Source organism: Osmerus mordax, chromosome 14 (genome assembly GCF_038355195.1).
Source record: "Osmerus mordax isolate fOsmMor3 chromosome 14, fOsmMor3.pri, whole genome shotgun sequence".
NCBI classification, from domain to species: Eukaryota; Metazoa; Chordata; class Actinopteri; order Osmeriformes; family Osmeridae; genus Osmerus; species Osmerus mordax.
The window spans coordinates 14596073-14612119 of NC_090063.1; the positions used below are offsets into that span (position 1 = coordinate 14596073).

Sequence of the window (16047 nt, forward strand, 5' to 3'; positions counted from 1 at the left end):
AGCCATTACTCCCCCAGGTGGGGGTACAGGTCAGGGGGGCGACGACGGCAACGTCTGTTAACGGTTTGGCTAACATGGAGGCCGCGCTTGCTGCCCAACGACCTACGTTCACCTCCCAGCATCACCTGGCTGGTAACCTCGCGGGCGCGGCGGTGACCGGGGATGGGAGGCGGCGGAGCTTTGTGTGCCGCGCGTGCGGGAAGGCATTCACCGGCCTGTCGAACCTCGAGGCTCACCGGCGCGTCCACACGGGGGAGAAGCCGTTCCGCTGCGCCACCTGCGGGAAGATGTTCTCCGAGGCGGGGAACCTGAAGAAGCACCAGAGGGTCCACACGGGGGAGAAGCCCTTCAGCTGCTCAGGGTGTGGGAAACGCTTCGCCTGGACCTGCAACCTTCGCACCCACCAGCAGTCATCAGCCTGTGGAGGAGCAGGAGATGGAGCAGGAGGGATGGTGTAAGACACATTCGATTCAGAACTTTAGCCTTGGCACTCACTGTTGAGTTCCAATGCTGTGAACTTTCCATAACTGGACCACCGATATGCAATGCAACTCCAAATATAACTGGGAAAACTTATAGATAATAAAAAGTTATTTTGTTTATACTCATTCATGTTTTTGAACATGTTGACCCATGTAGCTTAATAAATGTGCATGCTCTGGTAGGTATTCTAGCAAGCTCTTTTGTTTAAGGTCAAAAGAGTTGACTTGACAGGATATCGGTTTGATCCTGGGAACTAATGCAAACATTATTTGCAGTGGAAATATGCTCCATGAACATGCTTAAAAGGCTCTTTGTGAAGGGGCTATGATCACTAAACGTGATCATTTAACTGCTGTACAAGCTTAAAGGCTTTTTTTTTATTATGACGAACCTTTATACTCCCACAATTGTCAGCAGAGACATGCCCGGCTAGCTCAGTCGGTAGAGCATGAGACTCTTAATCTCAGGGTCGTGGGTTCGAGCCCCACGTTGGGCGAAGATTTTTTTTATCGAGATATCTTAAAATTGCTAAGTAGAATCAGAAAGTTTAAACAAAACAGTAATTTACTATGGCAGGAAGGTACATATAATAAACATATAAGAATCTTAAATATAAAATGTATATATTTTTTTGCACAGTTCTAAATAATTCTAAACAATACAATGTAAAATATCAAATAGTGCAAACAGGTGAATTGTGCAATGTGCACTGAAGTGACAGATTTACTTTATAATATAAATATTTCACATGTTCAGCTTTCAAATTGCCATTAACGTAGCTCACCACCATGTAGGAGCACGGTTGCACAGTAACTGAATGATCTGCACCATTTGGAAATGTTACCATTCGATGTGTGAACTAATTCCAGTTAAAATTGAAATTGCACTAGAGACATGATTGTTTTCAAGTCATTGAGTTGAAAAATATTTTAGCAGAGGATGGTTTCGATCCATCGACCTCTGGGTTATGGGCCCAGCACGCTTCCGCTGCGCCACTCTGCTAGTCGGCAGGTGGAGTTAAAATAATCATTAATATAGTCAGTTAATATGAGCATTTTCACGGCTTTGTATTTAGATGGTTATAATAGAGTTATGGTGTTATAATAGTTATGCTGTAAAGTATTCATGTATATGAGATAGATCGTCAAAAACGTAGAAATACAAATGTTAATTTCCTGACTATCACGCACAACAAACGTAAGCTATGCTATTCCATGAAGCTACCAAGAGCTTCATAGCAACGAAGCTGCAAGGCAGAAGGCAACAAGAAGAATGGCTAACGTACTGGATGAGACAGAGCGAGTTAGCGATGTCGACATGACTGGGAATAGACACATTCTAGATCACCAATGGCCATATATGAGAGAGATGTTCGAAATTTTCGGTGTCAAAAAGGATTCCTAGCGAATGCGCTGCGTGTCTCTATATAGTGTATTTTTGTATTGATGTATTAATATGACTAACCCCTTTGGTCATTTCATCCAAAACACACATGCAAACCCCTTTGGTCATTTCATCCAAAACACACATGCTAACCCCTTTGGTCATTTTATACAGAACACACATACTAACCCCTTTGGTCATTTTATACAAAACACACATGCTAACCCCTTTGGTCATTTCATCCAAAACACACATGCTAACCCCTTTGGTCATTTTATACAAAAAACACATACTAACCCCTTTGGTCATTTTATCCAAAACACACATGCCAACCCCTTTGGTCATTTACCCCAAAACACACATGCCAACCCCTTTGGTCATTTCATCCAGTTTTAAAAATTGTAAAATGTTATCTTTTGTTTTATTGTATTTTATTCAACAAACACATTTTACATGTTTAACATTTTCTTTGCAAACGTTTGTAGCTTAACATAACATTAAATTGCCCATCTACTGTCACAATATACAGTATTTCTGGTCTTCACCCTTCAAATGACTTAACAAAGAAATAAATAGTACTTGTAAATTGGGAAGACAAAACCAGACAGAAAGTATTTAAATAAAGGAAATTTACTTTTTGAATTTGTAAAATAGCAAACATGGTGATGAAAAAAGACAAGGATCGATTAAATATCTTTTACATCAATAGCTATTTTTCTAAGTTACTTTCTACAAAAGTGGACATAAAATGCCAGCTTCCATGTAGGGCTGAGTATTCCCCAACCTAATGTCTGAATCATGTAAGTCCAAACATTTGTAAATCTGCCCTACCAGATAATACCATTCTAGACACTGCCATGCTTAGAGAAGTTATGTTATAATGGCCGGAAACAATGACTGGACACATCTGAAAGGTTTAAGATCTAAAGATTATTGGATGTACAGGATGTCATTGACAAGCTTAACAATAAACGTAATAAAAGTCCTTTTGCATGAGATAAACAAGCCTCACAACATATTCTCCTCTTTCTCCTCCAGCTCTTTCTTCTTCTGTTTCTCACTTTCTTCCTCCTTTTCTATCTCCATCTTCTCATCCTCCTCCGCCTCCTCCACCACCACTCCCTCCATCATTCCTCCATCCGCCTCCATCCCTTTCCTCCTCCTCCTCCTCTCTCTCAGGGCGCAAGGCAGGCAGTTCACCAGGAAAAGGAGTGTGGAGAGGCAGAGGAGGGAGAGTAAGGCCCCTACCCCCACCTCCAGCTCTCGCTCTCCTGGTCTGTTCTTCTCCTCGTCCCTCGTTCCCTCTCTCTCCACCCCAGGGGACAGGTAGACAGCGTTCTCCTCGTGATTGGGCGTGAGCGCCGCCCGTTCCAGTCCGTTCCTTCCCATCATGCCTCCGCCAGCCTGGTGGTGGTAGGGGGAGGAGTCACCAGGTGACCCTCCGCCGGTGACATTGCCGTGGACGATGTTGTCGCTCCCAAAGTTAGCGTATACATCTCCGTTGGACTCTACCAGCATGTCAGACACGTCAAACCCAAATTCCGACTCCTCGCTCCCCATTGGCTGTAGTTCAGAGTCTAGGTTGACTCTTATCCAACCAGAGCCCCTAGCTAGCCTTCGTGTCCCACCTCCTTCCCTAGACTTCGGGGAGTCACTTTCAACGATGGAGTTGGACACAATTGGATCACAGGTAGAGACCAGAAGTTCCGCTTGCAGCAAGGGCCCGCCCCCATCTCCCTGGGCAACAATGCGCTGTGAAGGGCCTGGCGTCACGGCGACTACAGACTCAGCCAATGAGGAGAGACGCAGGTAAAAGGGCACGCCCCTAAAAGCGGAGAGCAGAGAGGCGTTGTCGTCGCTGAACTGGAGCCAGACACTTATGGATGCTTCCTGGAGAGAGTGAGAGTGAAGGCGAGAGAGGAAGAGAGGGCGGAGGGTGGGAGTGAAAGAAGGAGAGAAACAATGAAAGAGAAAAGTTAGTATGAACATACTCAAGTCACTAGAAACACACCAAACGACCAGCACTAACCTGCCCAGGGTCGTACAGAATGTTGTAGGCCGTCACTGTTGCTGTGACAACTGACGGGTGGGCCGGGCTGGGCTGGATGGACATCCCCAAGCCGCTCACAACTTGCACTGACAGGTCACCTGGGGTCACAGGTTCAGAGGTCACCGTGACATCACAGCTGCCCAGGACACCATCCCATTGGCTAGAGATAACCTGAGATGGGGAAACATTTCACTGATGTGAATAATAACGTTAAACCAGAAAAAGGTGTCAAAATAACAACAGCACTTCTGGTCATGACGGGAAAGTGAGCATGACTCACATGAAGCATGGTTTCCCCCGGCTGCAGGCCAATCAGATTGTTGTGTTTGTCAAGAGCAGCGACCTGTGGGTTTTCCACCCGCAGCCAATTACGGACAATCTCCGTCACATCCACCAGCCAATCGGGGGAGCCCAGCAGGTAGGTCATTTGACTCTGGTTGTCCTGGGCAACGAACTGGGTCAGAACCTGAACAGTGGACCTCTGGAACACTGGGAAACAGCTGGACACACACACACACACACATACACACACTTATGCTGCAAGTCTGTCTGCATGTCTTCTAGCAACAGTTTTAACAAGATAAGAGCGTCTGCTAAATGACTAAATGTAAATGTAACAAAAGGTAATCAAGTAAACCAAAAAAACGTTCTAAACTCTTGATCTGACTCTGTCTTCAGGGAAAGAGAGGAGGCCGAGCCCTCACTGGTTGGACCAGGAGGTCAGAATCTGTCTTAAAGCTCCTGTCTTCTACAAAGAGAGATCTAGGATCAGGACAGATTACAAGAGCCTAAGGAATCTCAAAGATGGTCTAATCTCTCCCTCTTGCAGGACAGATGTGTGTAAAATATTATCACCTGATCTGCAACAGTATCTAGTCCCTTCTTCAGTGTTCGTGCATGTGCTCACGCTAACATTTTGCACTGATCTATTAAATGGATTTACAAACGCAGGATTGAGGAAGATCAAATCTCCAATGCTGCTTTCTCCAAATCTTTTTTCCCAATCCCTGCGGGGGTGTGAGCAACCCAGCTCTCTGTCTCTCTCTGTCTCTCTCTGTCTCTCTCTGTCTCTCTCTGTCTCCCTCTCTCTCTCTCTCTCTCTCTCTCTCTCTCTCTCTCTCTCTCTCTCTCTCTCTCTCTCTCACTCGCTCCATCCCTCTCTCTCTCTCTCTCTCTCTCTCTCTCTCTCTCTCTCTCTCTCTCTCTCTCTCAGCCCCTTCACGTGTTTAATAATGTCCCTTCAACAGTGACGTAACATACAGCAACCTGCTTCCCTCACCTGCCCAACTCTCAAAATTTTAATCTTAACTGGGAGTCAGGTGGCTGAGCGGTCAGGGAATCGGGCTAGTAATCTGAAGGTTGCCAGTTTGATTCCCGGCCATGCTAAATGACGTTGTGTCCTTGGGCAAGGCACTTCACCCTACTTGCCTCGGGGGGAATGTCCCTGTACTTACTGTAAGTCGCTCTGGATAAGAGCGTCTGCTAAATGTAAATGTATAAATGTATGTATATAACTGCCAGAATGTTCCAAACCACCAGCAACAGGCCAAACTGAAGCCCACTAACCCATTGTCCGTGTACTGGCTCCAGCCATCGATGGCATTGAGCTTGGGGTCGGACAGAGACAGGCGCAGAGGCACGACGGGCGCCCAGACCGCCAGGCACAGCGACCCACGGAGCGTGCCCAGAAGAAACTCCACCCCCACGCATGTGCTGCCCACACCCGATTCGCTCCCGTCAACAAAGACGGTTGCGCAATCGCTTGACACCTGTCAATCAAATGGAGAGAAATGGAGGATTGAGGGTCAGTTCTGGAGAGAAAGAGTATGTGTGTGTCCGCATGTGTGTTTGTGTGTGTATGTGTGTGTATGTATGTGTGTGTATGTGTGTATGTGTGTGTCCGCATGTGTGTTTGTGTGTTCTCTACCTTGACTATGTCTTCATCGGACGACTGGCACCTCACTGCAGACGTAACGTCTGACACTTTCCCATCATGCCCTACGGCCAGCACAATAACAGGAAGTGACACAGGTTCGCTGGTCAAGATTGCTGTGTTTATGATGGTGTCGCTCTGTAAGGTGATAGAACAGGACATTCACTTCAGTCGGCTTCACCAAAGAATTTTTTTTTTACGAATAGAAACTCCTGCACCCTATCCCTGTGGGGCGACCCAGTGTTGACAAAACAAATGTTCCTCACCTCAGTGACAGGAACGATGCCAGCCATCTCTCTGTCCGTGAAGGAGAAACTGCTCACCACACCCCCGTGTGGCGGAGGAGGGTTATTACGGCCCGAGTACTCCACCCACCAACTGCCCGACACCGTCATGGCAACGTCGAAGCTACGTCTCAGGCCGTCCACAGAGAGACACGCCACCTGGTGGAGGGAGGAGGGACTTGGGAGGAGAACACTTTGGTGGCAGAAAGGGGGAAAAGAGGGGAGGAGGAGGGATGAAGCAGAACAGGTGACAGCGAGGAGAGAAAAGAAGGTGGAGGGATAACAGATGGTGTGAGGGGAAGAGGGAGAAGAGAAGGGAGGGTGAAAGAGAAGAGTTTGAATGTTTGTGTTGTTCGACATGAACTACTGTGTCATGTGACAGGAGGGTCATGTGACAGATGTCCACCTGAGGCCATCTAGGTGGCGTCCAACTTTGTGGCAGATGATGGAGACAACGTCATGTTTGGAACCCTGGGTTCTCTCCAGGGTCACAGCCCAGAGGTCAGAGGTCAAGGATCGCTGGGCCACCAGGGATACCAGACCCTTCTTCACCTTCAGCCTGACACACACATACATACACACATATTTATAGTACAGGAGAATCGATATCAATGAATTATTGACATACCATAAAGATTGACTCACCGTATAACCACAAACTCTGCGCTGAAATTCGACCTCAGATTCACCGACAATCCGATAGGCTGACCGATACGAGCAGGCCCCCTGCGGTAGCGAATCAGGACATTGGAATCCACATGTAGCTCCTCTTCTTCCCGTCCGTCCAGACAGCTTACTTCCTCCTTGCTTTGGTTGCCCTGTGCAGCACCCTCCCTGCCCTCCGCGCCCTCCTCCCTCAGGGTCACAGCTGCTATGTAGAAGAGCTGCCTCTGGTACTGTGGCTCCTTGTCCTCCACACACCTAGGGGGCGCTGTGCTCAGGTCGGCCACCGTTCCGAACAATGAATAGTAGAGCTGGACACGATCGGGGGCGTGGCCATGGTTGAATCTGAGCGCCGCGGGAAAGGCGGCGAGTCTGCCATGGCTTCGACCTCGCCGGTTGCGTTGCCGGTGGCGGTGTGTGTGTCGGGAGCGGCCGGGGGGACCGAGGTGTGGCTGGTTGATCTGGTCGGTCTGGAACCAGTCCTTAGGAAGAGTCAGTGTCACCACACACAGACCCAGGGGAGCCTGGAGGAGAGGAGACATAGAGAACCATTGTTTGAAATTCAGGGAAATTCATTGGCTTGAAACATCAACATCACCACCGTCCCACACACACACCCTAACAGCACCTGTGTGATGCAGGAGGCCTTGTGCTCCTCCGTCTCCTTGAAGGCGTGGAGGGTGACGCAGGTCCCTCTGCCGGCGTCTCCTCTGCCCTGGAACAAAGCCCGCACCCTCAGCCTCTCCTTCCCTCCCTCGTCTCTCTCTCGCTCCACGTGCTCCGACAGCAGCGACGCGGACAAAGGAGGGGAGAGGGGGAGGATGGACTCCGAGACCAGCTGATAGAGAGAGAGAAAGAGAGAAATAAGTTAATTAAATGAATTTCAAAGAACCATGAATACCATTTTACAAGAGCCTCTTCAGTATGTCTCCCCAGCACCATCCATACCTGTGTGACTGAGTAAGGCCCAAACGAAGCCCTGGCCCCTGGTTTGGAGGCTGCCCCAGCCTGAGGCAACAGGAGGAGGCTCTGGGAGAAGGAGAAGGGGCTCGAGTTGGAGAAGAGGGGGCCCAGGTCGGCCTGGGAGAGGGGCAGGTAGCTCCAGGGAGGAGGCACAGAGATCTGGGCAGGCAGGGAGAGAGGGAGGGGGGGCTGGGCCTGCGAGGTGTGGACTGGAACCAAAGAGGGGAACAGAGAGGAAAAGAGAAGAGAGATGAATGGTATATGGTGAACAACCGAAAGAGTTCAGAACTAAAAGTAATAAATCACCTTTTTCATTCAGTAGTGCGTTAGTGAAAGCTCAGCCACTCACCCACGACCAGCAGCCAACACAGCAGCAGTCCCACCACCCCCTGCCTTTCCCATGATGCACTGGGGCTGCTGTCCACACCCATCACTGCACCCCTGGCTGGCGGCCCGATATGTCAGCACCTGAAATGCTTGTAACCTACTCAGGGCTGTGGAACATAGGCGGGTGTTGTGAAAGATCAGACTCCCAGACAATCTTTGTTGTTGTTTTTGATCCAAAAGCGAACTAGGCCATGGCGTTTAGAATGCTCTTGCTGCTCCTCGTTCACATCAGCATCTTCCCGTGTCCTCGGACCGTGTTGCGGCCTGCAAGCTTCCTGTCAGTATCCTCGGACCGTGCTGCGGCCTGCAAGCTTCCTGTCAGGGTGTGACTTCCTCTCAACGGCAGAAAACACCAACTAGGTTCGAAAAAAACCAAAATCTTACGTAAGGTAAGTCTCAAGTGAAATGATTCAGGATTTTACATAATTTAGTTTGCCCTCTGCCACACCTGCACACCCAGTGTGCACAACCACATGCATGCATGCACACACACAAACACACGCATAAACTCTGTCACACACAGCCACATACACACAGCTGGCTCAGTGTCCCTGCAGGGCTCAGTGTTGAGAAATCTACACACACACACACTCACACAAACACCTCTTAGACCCTCCTCTAATACACACCCCATGCACACACACAGATGCAGTTCCTAGACCACACATACAGCATGTCCTGTCAGTTGAGATATAGCTGCACCGGCTGGACTCACCTCGCGGACGCCGTCCTCTCATTGGTGTGTGACAACCCCGAAATAATACCACCCTGATGCTTCTCTCCCTCCAACTCTCTCTCTCTCTCTCTTTTCTTTGCACCTGTGGCCACTATTTATTTCTGTGCCATCTTCCCCTCCTCCTCCTCTCCACTCGTCCGCTCCACAGTTTGATCGTCCTCTCTGTCCCTGGCTGGTGTCCAGGGCTCGTCCAGGCCGGGGACTCTGAATCTGACACCGACACGACCCACAGCTCGGACTCTTTGTCTTCCAGTCAGCTGTTGAGCTTTCTACCCTCTCTCTCTCTCTCTCTCTCTCTCTCTCTCTCTCTCTCTCTCTCTCTCTCTCTCTCTCTCTCTCTCTCTCTCTCTCTCTCTCTCTCTCTCTCTCTCTCTCTCTCTCTCTCTCTCTCTCCCTCTCTCTCTCTCTATCTTTGATCTGTGGGTTATGTGTTTTTGCTGCTGCTTCTTGTCCTCCCTCTCCCTCTCTGTCTGTCCGTGTGTGCCAGATTCACACAATAAGGATTTATTCATTTAAAACGGTAAATAATCCCTTCTCGCTCTCTCTCTCTTTCTCTCTCCAGTGTCCCTCCCCCTTGCTCGCTCCAATCCTTCATCTTCTGCCCTCTTTTCCTTGATGTGTTCACCTCAGGGTTTTAACTGCAGCGGTCTCTCCATCCCTCTCTCCCTGTCCATCTCCACCCCTCCCTCCCCCCCTTCAACCCCGCCCCACCCCACGCTCAGATGGCAGGGTCGGGTACTAAGCTGCTAATGTTTAATTTCCAGGATTAGTGCTAAACGCAGGGCAACGCGTGAGAGAAACCACTTTGCTGCCCTTTTACTGTTTGAAACTCTGCTGGACAGGTCAGATTGTTTAGTGGGAGTACCCTCACATGCAGTCGCTCACGCACACGAGCACAGGCACGTATGCAAACATGCACACGTTCACATGAGATGTGGTTCACTTCAGATCCTCACCTGACCATGCAGACGCAACCTCTCTCTCTCTCTCTCCTCCCCTCTCTCCTTTCATACTGATTAAGCGACAGATCTGTGTGAGGCGTTTCCCCCTCCGTCCCCTCGTCTAACCCACACACAATCCCTCGTCTTCTGTTTCTCTCGTTTCTCTCTCCATCCCTCCACCTCTGCTTTCATCTTCCCCTCCCCGTCTCTACTGAAAGCTGGGTTCACAGCGGGGGGGGTGATACCGGCAGATGTTCTCACCTCCACGTTCAATAAGCTCAGCTCCTGACAACACATCAGCAACGCCACGTCAGAATGTTGACACAACCGTCGCTTCAGGCCGTTCGACAAAGAGAAAAGAGGAAAAATAGAACTACCTTAAAAGTAGATTAGAGGAGGAAGGGGAGAGGAAGAGGTAGAAGAGGAGGAAGAGGCAAGGAGAAGAGACAGGGAAGCAGGGTGAGGGAGAGTTGGGACACGCAGACATGGGATTCGTTTAATTCTGTGTTGTTTTATCCCTCTCTCTGTGACACACTTCTCTGGAGTGATAGGCATGATAGGCCACCAGAAGGGGCTTAGAGACAATGTACCCGACACCAGGGCTTAGTGTAAAACCTATAGCATTAAAAATGACAAAGCAACGCGCACACACAATCGCTCACACAAACTCTTACGCGCTTCTTTGTGGCAAACACCCCCTGCCTCTTTCTCTCTTTGTTTCTCCACCCCCCGACCCCTTCCACCTGCACCTTGCACCTGTCGTCTTCTCTCTTACACCTCTACAGTACTGACTTCATCCCTCCTCCTCTCATCCTTCATTTCCTCTCCTAGGTTATAAATAACCTGACGTGCATGTTCACGTAATTAAAGTGTGCCCAATTCGTTTATTTGAGCAGAGCCACTTTTGTGTCTGGGATATGTTTTGCGTGTTGCGTTTATGTGATCAATGTTAATACGCATGAAGAGCAGTTCTTAAATATGATCTCTTCTTTCCTCTCTCCCGCTCACTATCCCCCCCCCCCTTCTATATCTCTCCGTTTCCATCTCTCCCCCTGGGTAATCTGAGAATGTAATCTGCTCGGGTCCGTCATTGTTCTGCTGATGGGACAATCTCAACCCAGTTATAATCCTTCACAGTGACCTGACACAGAGGAGAATACACCCACTCTCTCTCTCTCTCTCTCTCTCTCTCTCTCTCTCTCTCTCTCTCTCTCTCTCTCTCTCTCTCACACACACACACACACACACATGTCACATACACACAGGCTCAGGCGTAAACACACACACATACACACACACGACTGCATGCACCGACAACTTATATACACAGGATGTTTTCCTATGTAGTGGACTACCACGGTCTATCTGCCCATCTCTCCATGTTTCAGTCTGCAAGATACACATGCACGCACGCACACACTTTCCGACAGTTTGGCTAAGCCTCAGATCACTGAACAATGGTTTCTGATCATTAGAATATAATACCTGACGCCCCCTCCCTTCTAGAACCCCCCATTCCTACCCCAGCTACCTCCTCCTCCTGCACCCAAGGTCCCACAGATACAAGACCTGACTCCTGGTAACAATACAGAAAATAAATGAGAAAAATGTCAACATGACAATGCCTGAAAAGGAGGAAGGTGAAAAAGGAGGGATTATGAATACGGCAATGAAAGAGAGGAGTAACACACTAAGAAGGTAGGTGAGATTGGCTGGGAGGAGGAGAGGTGTATGATGGAGAGACAGAGAGACAGAGAGAGAGAGTGAGAGAGAGAGAGAGAGAGAGAGAGAGAAAGACAGAGAGAGAGAGAGAGAGAGAGAGAGAGAGAGAGAGCAAAACACGCAGGTGGGATGGAGCCTGAGTGAAGGAGAAAGGAGATACAGAACAGAAAAAGCACAGGGAAGAGAGGGGATGAAAAAGACAGAGAGAGGAAGGGGGGAGTGACAGAAATAACACAAACAGGAAATTGGTGACAACGGCACAGGAAGCCACAGAGCTGCAAAAATCACTCACTGTGTAAAACCACCTTCTCTCCTGCTCACCCTCTCTTTCTCCCTCCCTCCCTCTTTCTTTCTTTCTTTCTTCTGGCTCCGACTCATTCTGTCTTTCCTAACTTTCAATTCACCTGTCAGGATGAGGCATAAAATCATTTTCTTCAACAAACTTTATTTATTAATTAAGATTTATTTAGATGTATTTAGTAAACAAAAACAAAAACATGCCAACAACATTATTTCACAGTGGATATTTTTAAACATAATATGTGAACAATGAAAAAGATGAAGAGGGCGTTAGTTGTATTAATCGTAGTCGCTGTTCCTATTGGACGAAGGCTCTCGGCTGTAGTTCACCGTCAGTCTCTCCAGAGCTGATTGGACAAGAGACAAAACAGGTGAAGAAATAACAATGTTTGTGTGTGAGCGAGTGAGGAAAGAGTTTTAGATACACAGAGTGTGTGTGTGTGTGTGTGTGTGCGTGTGTGCATGCATCTTACCAGGAAAAGATGACCTCTTGCTCTCGTCAGTGTCCTGGACAGCACTCTTCCCTCTGTGATAGGATACTGGGAGAGGAGAGTAGACAAAGAGATGGTGTGTTTGTGTGAGTGTGTCTGTGTTTGTGTGTCTGTGTGAGTGTGTCTGTGTGTGTGTCTGTGAGTGTGTGTATGAGTCTGTATGTAGGGAGTCGTCAGGCTGAGCGGTTAGGGAGCGGTTAGGGAGTCGGGCTAGTAATCAGAAGGTTGTTGGTTCGATTCCCGGCTGTGACAGATGATGTTGTGTCCTTGGGCAAGGCACTTAACCCTACTTGCCTCGGGGGAATGTCCCTGTACTTACTGTAAGTCGCTCTGGATAAGAGCGTCTGCTAAATGACTAAATGTAAATGTAATGTGTGTGAGTGTGTGAGTGTGTGTGAGTCTTACCACTCTGACTCTGTGTGGGTCCGATCCACCTACTCTGTCTCCTGTCTGACACTGCAACACAAACACACACGGCCCATGTAGCAGACACACTCACACACACAAAACAATGGTTTCTGTAAACATAATGTACCGTATGTGATCTGATTGAGCTGTGTGTAATGTGAGGGGAGGGGTGAGAGAGTGGGTAGAGGTGAGGAAGGGTGAGGAAGGGTGAGGGGAGGAGGTGAGGAAGGGTGAGGGGAGGGGGGGAGGAGAAAAGGTGAGGAAGGGTGAGGGGAGGGGGGGAAGAGAAGAGGTGAGGGAGGGGGTGAGGAGAAGAGGTGAGGACTCACGTCTCTTCTGCAGGACCCTGAGGGAGGGCTGTCCGAAGCGGGCCACCAGGAGCAGAAGAAACACCACACACAGCAGGGCGCTCAACACCTTGTAGGCCACCAGCTGCCCACGCAGGTCCGGCCCCACTGGAGGAGGAGGGGCGGCTGGGGAGAGACGAGGAAGAGGAGGAGGACGATAAGGAAGAGGAGGAGGAGAAAGAGGAGGAAACAAAGATCTGGTCAAGTAAACGTAGATACCTAATTTAGAAAGCATATTTGCGGTTTAGGCAGCTTTAGACATTAAACCATTTCAGATTTCCAATCATACACTGTACAAAGCACAGTATGTACAAACATTGCACGCAGACACACACAAGCACACACACACAAGCACACATACACACACACCTTTGCAGCGGACCTTCAGTGTTTGGCATATTGTTTTGACTAATATGCCATTCTCCAACACCTCATGCCCATGAGAGAAGCTCTGAGTGAGAAAAACAGGGTCCCCCAGGCAGCCAGGTCTCTGACACACCCCTGTCCAGTTCTGCAACACCAGACCCCGGCTGCTCTGGCAGAGAGGCAGGGAGTCAGACCGGAGCACAGACAGGTATACCCGGCCCTCACATGATTTTGACCATGTGACCTGCAGGATAGCCAGAGTGGGGGGCGCGGGTGTGAGAGTGTGAGGAGGAGTGTTGTCACAGGGACATCCGGTGGATAAGATGGAGCTGGCGCTGGGAGATAAAGTGGGGACAGTGGACGTGCAGTTGTATTGACAAGCTTCTGCCGGGAGAGAGAGAGAGAATTAACACGATTCACTAAATACATTATCACCCCAAACGTAATCATAACTAAGTCATTTGTCATTGCACAATCAGTCAGAATCCCAACAACTAGATAGCATGCAGTCAGTCATGGACACCTGGGTCTTGATAATCAGCCAGCCAGCCAGTTAACCCTTGTGTTCTCTTCGGGTCATTCTGAGCCGACAGTCATTGTTACCCACCGTCGTATTGCGACAACTTTACTGCATAAAAAAACAAAGTGAAGCATTTTCTTTTAACCGTCGGGCTGTCTCAAACCCTCCACATTGCGAAGGTTAAAATAAAATTATTTTTATTTGTTTTTTGTTGGGTAAAATTGGGTAAACACAACGATGGTTCGTTATGAACCTTTGGGTCATGTGACCCGAAGGCAGCACAAGGGTTAAGCAGCCAGCCAGCCAGTGAGCATGTCCAAGCATTGGCCAGTGTCATGTGACTGCTCACACATCAATGGCGAGGGTCAGGATAGGACCAGGATTAGATTAAAACCCCTCCTCTAATCTGACTATTAATCTAACAAATTACAGTAACCCACACCGGTCCCAGACCAGAAGAGGAGGAAGGGAGAGGGGGGGGAGGAGGGGGGAGGACAAGGGAGACTGACAGAGGACGCGGGAGTTTGCTATCAACAGTTCAGATTTAGCGCTTTCTGATTCTACTTGAATTATGGTTAACATGTTTTTTACTTTTTAAACAGTATGTACACTTCAAATACTAAACACTATGTTCCTGCAGTCTGTGTAAAACACATTATCTCAGTCAGCACGGTGATCATGACAACCTTCCTACATTTTACTGAGGACACCGATGACAGGAAATTTGTGTCTGAACCTTGTGAATCAGAAAACAACATTTGTCCACATCCATAACATTGATGAAAGTTCTTAATTTATTGATCATTATTGGTTCAATTACCACAAAACTATGTATGTATATATATTTTTTAATTTTTACAAATCAAATAGTTACAAATAAATAACCTATAAAATAAACAACAACTCTGGATGGGCCACAGTAATTAACTCATTGTGACCTTTGAATGAGGTGTTAAAGTGTCGAGTTAAACAGTCAAAGATTAACCTTAGTCTAGATGTATCAACCCTCACTAGGAAACCAGTCAAAGCACATCCTCTAATAGGAAAGGCCTTTGGGTGATGGGCCTAGGTTATGAACCAGGCCCATGGCGTCGCTCAGAAACAAGGTGAAGAGTGATTACTGTCTTACCAGTGCATGTCAGACAGAGAGCCAGGAAAGTCACCAGCAGTCTCACATCCATTCTGAAGAGAGAGACACACTTCTGTGGAGGACCAGAGAGAGATCTACGAGGACGAACACACACCACGGACGAGACAGGGAGACTGAAGGAGGAGGAAACTGTGAAGAGGTGTTCAAGTCTGTCTGTCTCTCCTTTCTCTCTCCACCCTGCCCTCCCCCCCCTTCTTTTTCTTCTCTTTCCTTACAGCGCATCACTCCATCCTTGCCCTGTTGCTCTATTTTTGCAAACGTGCAAACTTCCTCACTTCAAAGCGAGAAAGAGAAAAAAGAGAGAAAAAAGAAGTGGGTGGAGAGGAGAGAAAAAGGTACATCTAAGCAATGTGTAAAAGTTGTGTTTTTTTGTACACATACCTACTATTCCTATGTCCTCTTAGAGGGTCATGACCTACACTCAAGACCGAATGGTCGACGCCCAGAAGCGTTTAGCCTTCCAGACACTCCGGCCCTTGATCTAGCGTGAAACCCGGAACAAGGTGTCCTGAGGTCTACGTTCTACGACCGAGTCATTGCCTTGCTTAACTCTTACTCATTCATACTGTCCCTTCATTCACGCCCCGACACTCCTTTGCCTCCCTCGCTCTCGTTTTCTCTCATCTGTCGCCTCTCGTTTTACGGAGCTGACGACGTGGAGAAAGCCCCGTAAAAGTCCTCCTCCTCCTCCCTTCATCTCTCTCACTCTCGATTACATAGTTCTCTCCGTCCGTCCAGGCAACGATTGAAGACACGACAACAATCCTCCTCCTCAAGAGTTGTGACGGAGAGGCAGAATCTCGTCAGTCATTAAGATCACTTACACTGATGAAGCCATTGGTGTGCTCGGAACAGGGGAGAAACATTCGTCAAGGAAGAGAGGGAGAGAAAGAGAGGGAGAGAGAGGGAGAGAAAGAGAC

General features: G+C 48.4%; 2 protein-coding genes and 1 non-coding gene across 4 annotated transcripts; 1 reads left to right on the top strand and 2 right to left on the bottom strand.

Annotated features, from left to right (window-relative positions):
- Positions 1-906: 906 nt before the first annotated feature.
- trnak-cuu (transfer RNA lysine (anticodon CUU)) lies at positions 907-979 on the top strand. The gene has a single exon. It is a non-coding gene; the product is annotated as a tRNA-Lys (tRNA).
- A 1367-nt stretch (positions 980-2346) lies between these two features.
- tmem132a (transmembrane protein 132A) lies at positions 2347-8236 on the bottom strand. Its single transcript, XM_067250567.1, has 11 exons — positions 8109-8236; positions 7745-7968; positions 7425-7634; positions 6779-7320; positions 6540-6692; positions 6116-6311; positions 5844-5987; positions 5483-5685; positions 4197-4416; positions 3896-4087; positions 2347-3756 (listed from the first exon to the last, which is right to left on the bottom strand). The coding sequence occupies exons 1-11, from the start codon at positions 8188-8190 to the stop codon at positions 2875-2877; spliced, it is 3048 nt and encodes a 1015-aa protein (XP_067106668.1). The 5' UTR covers positions 8191-8236; the 3' UTR covers positions 2347-2874.
- Positions 8237-12001: 3765 nt separating this feature from the next.
- On the bottom strand, positions 12002-15226 carry LOC136956651 (T-cell surface glycoprotein CD5). 2 transcript variants are annotated; one of them, XM_067250584.1, is made up of 6 exons: positions 15107-15226; positions 13461-13841; positions 13074-13217; positions 12742-12792; positions 12319-12384; positions 12002-12192 (listed from the first exon to the last, which is right to left on the bottom strand). In XM_067250584.1, the coding sequence occupies exons 1-6, from the start codon at positions 15156-15158 to the stop codon at positions 12125-12127; spliced, it is 762 nt and encodes a 253-aa protein (XP_067106685.1). In that variant the 5' UTR covers positions 15159-15226; the 3' UTR covers positions 12002-12124. The 2 variants fall into 2 exon arrangements, with proteins under 2 accessions (XP_067106685.1, XP_067106686.1); XM_067250585.1 differs by having other exon boundaries at positions 13461-13838; positions 15107-15223.
- Between the last annotated feature and the right edge of the window lie 821 nt (positions 15227-16047).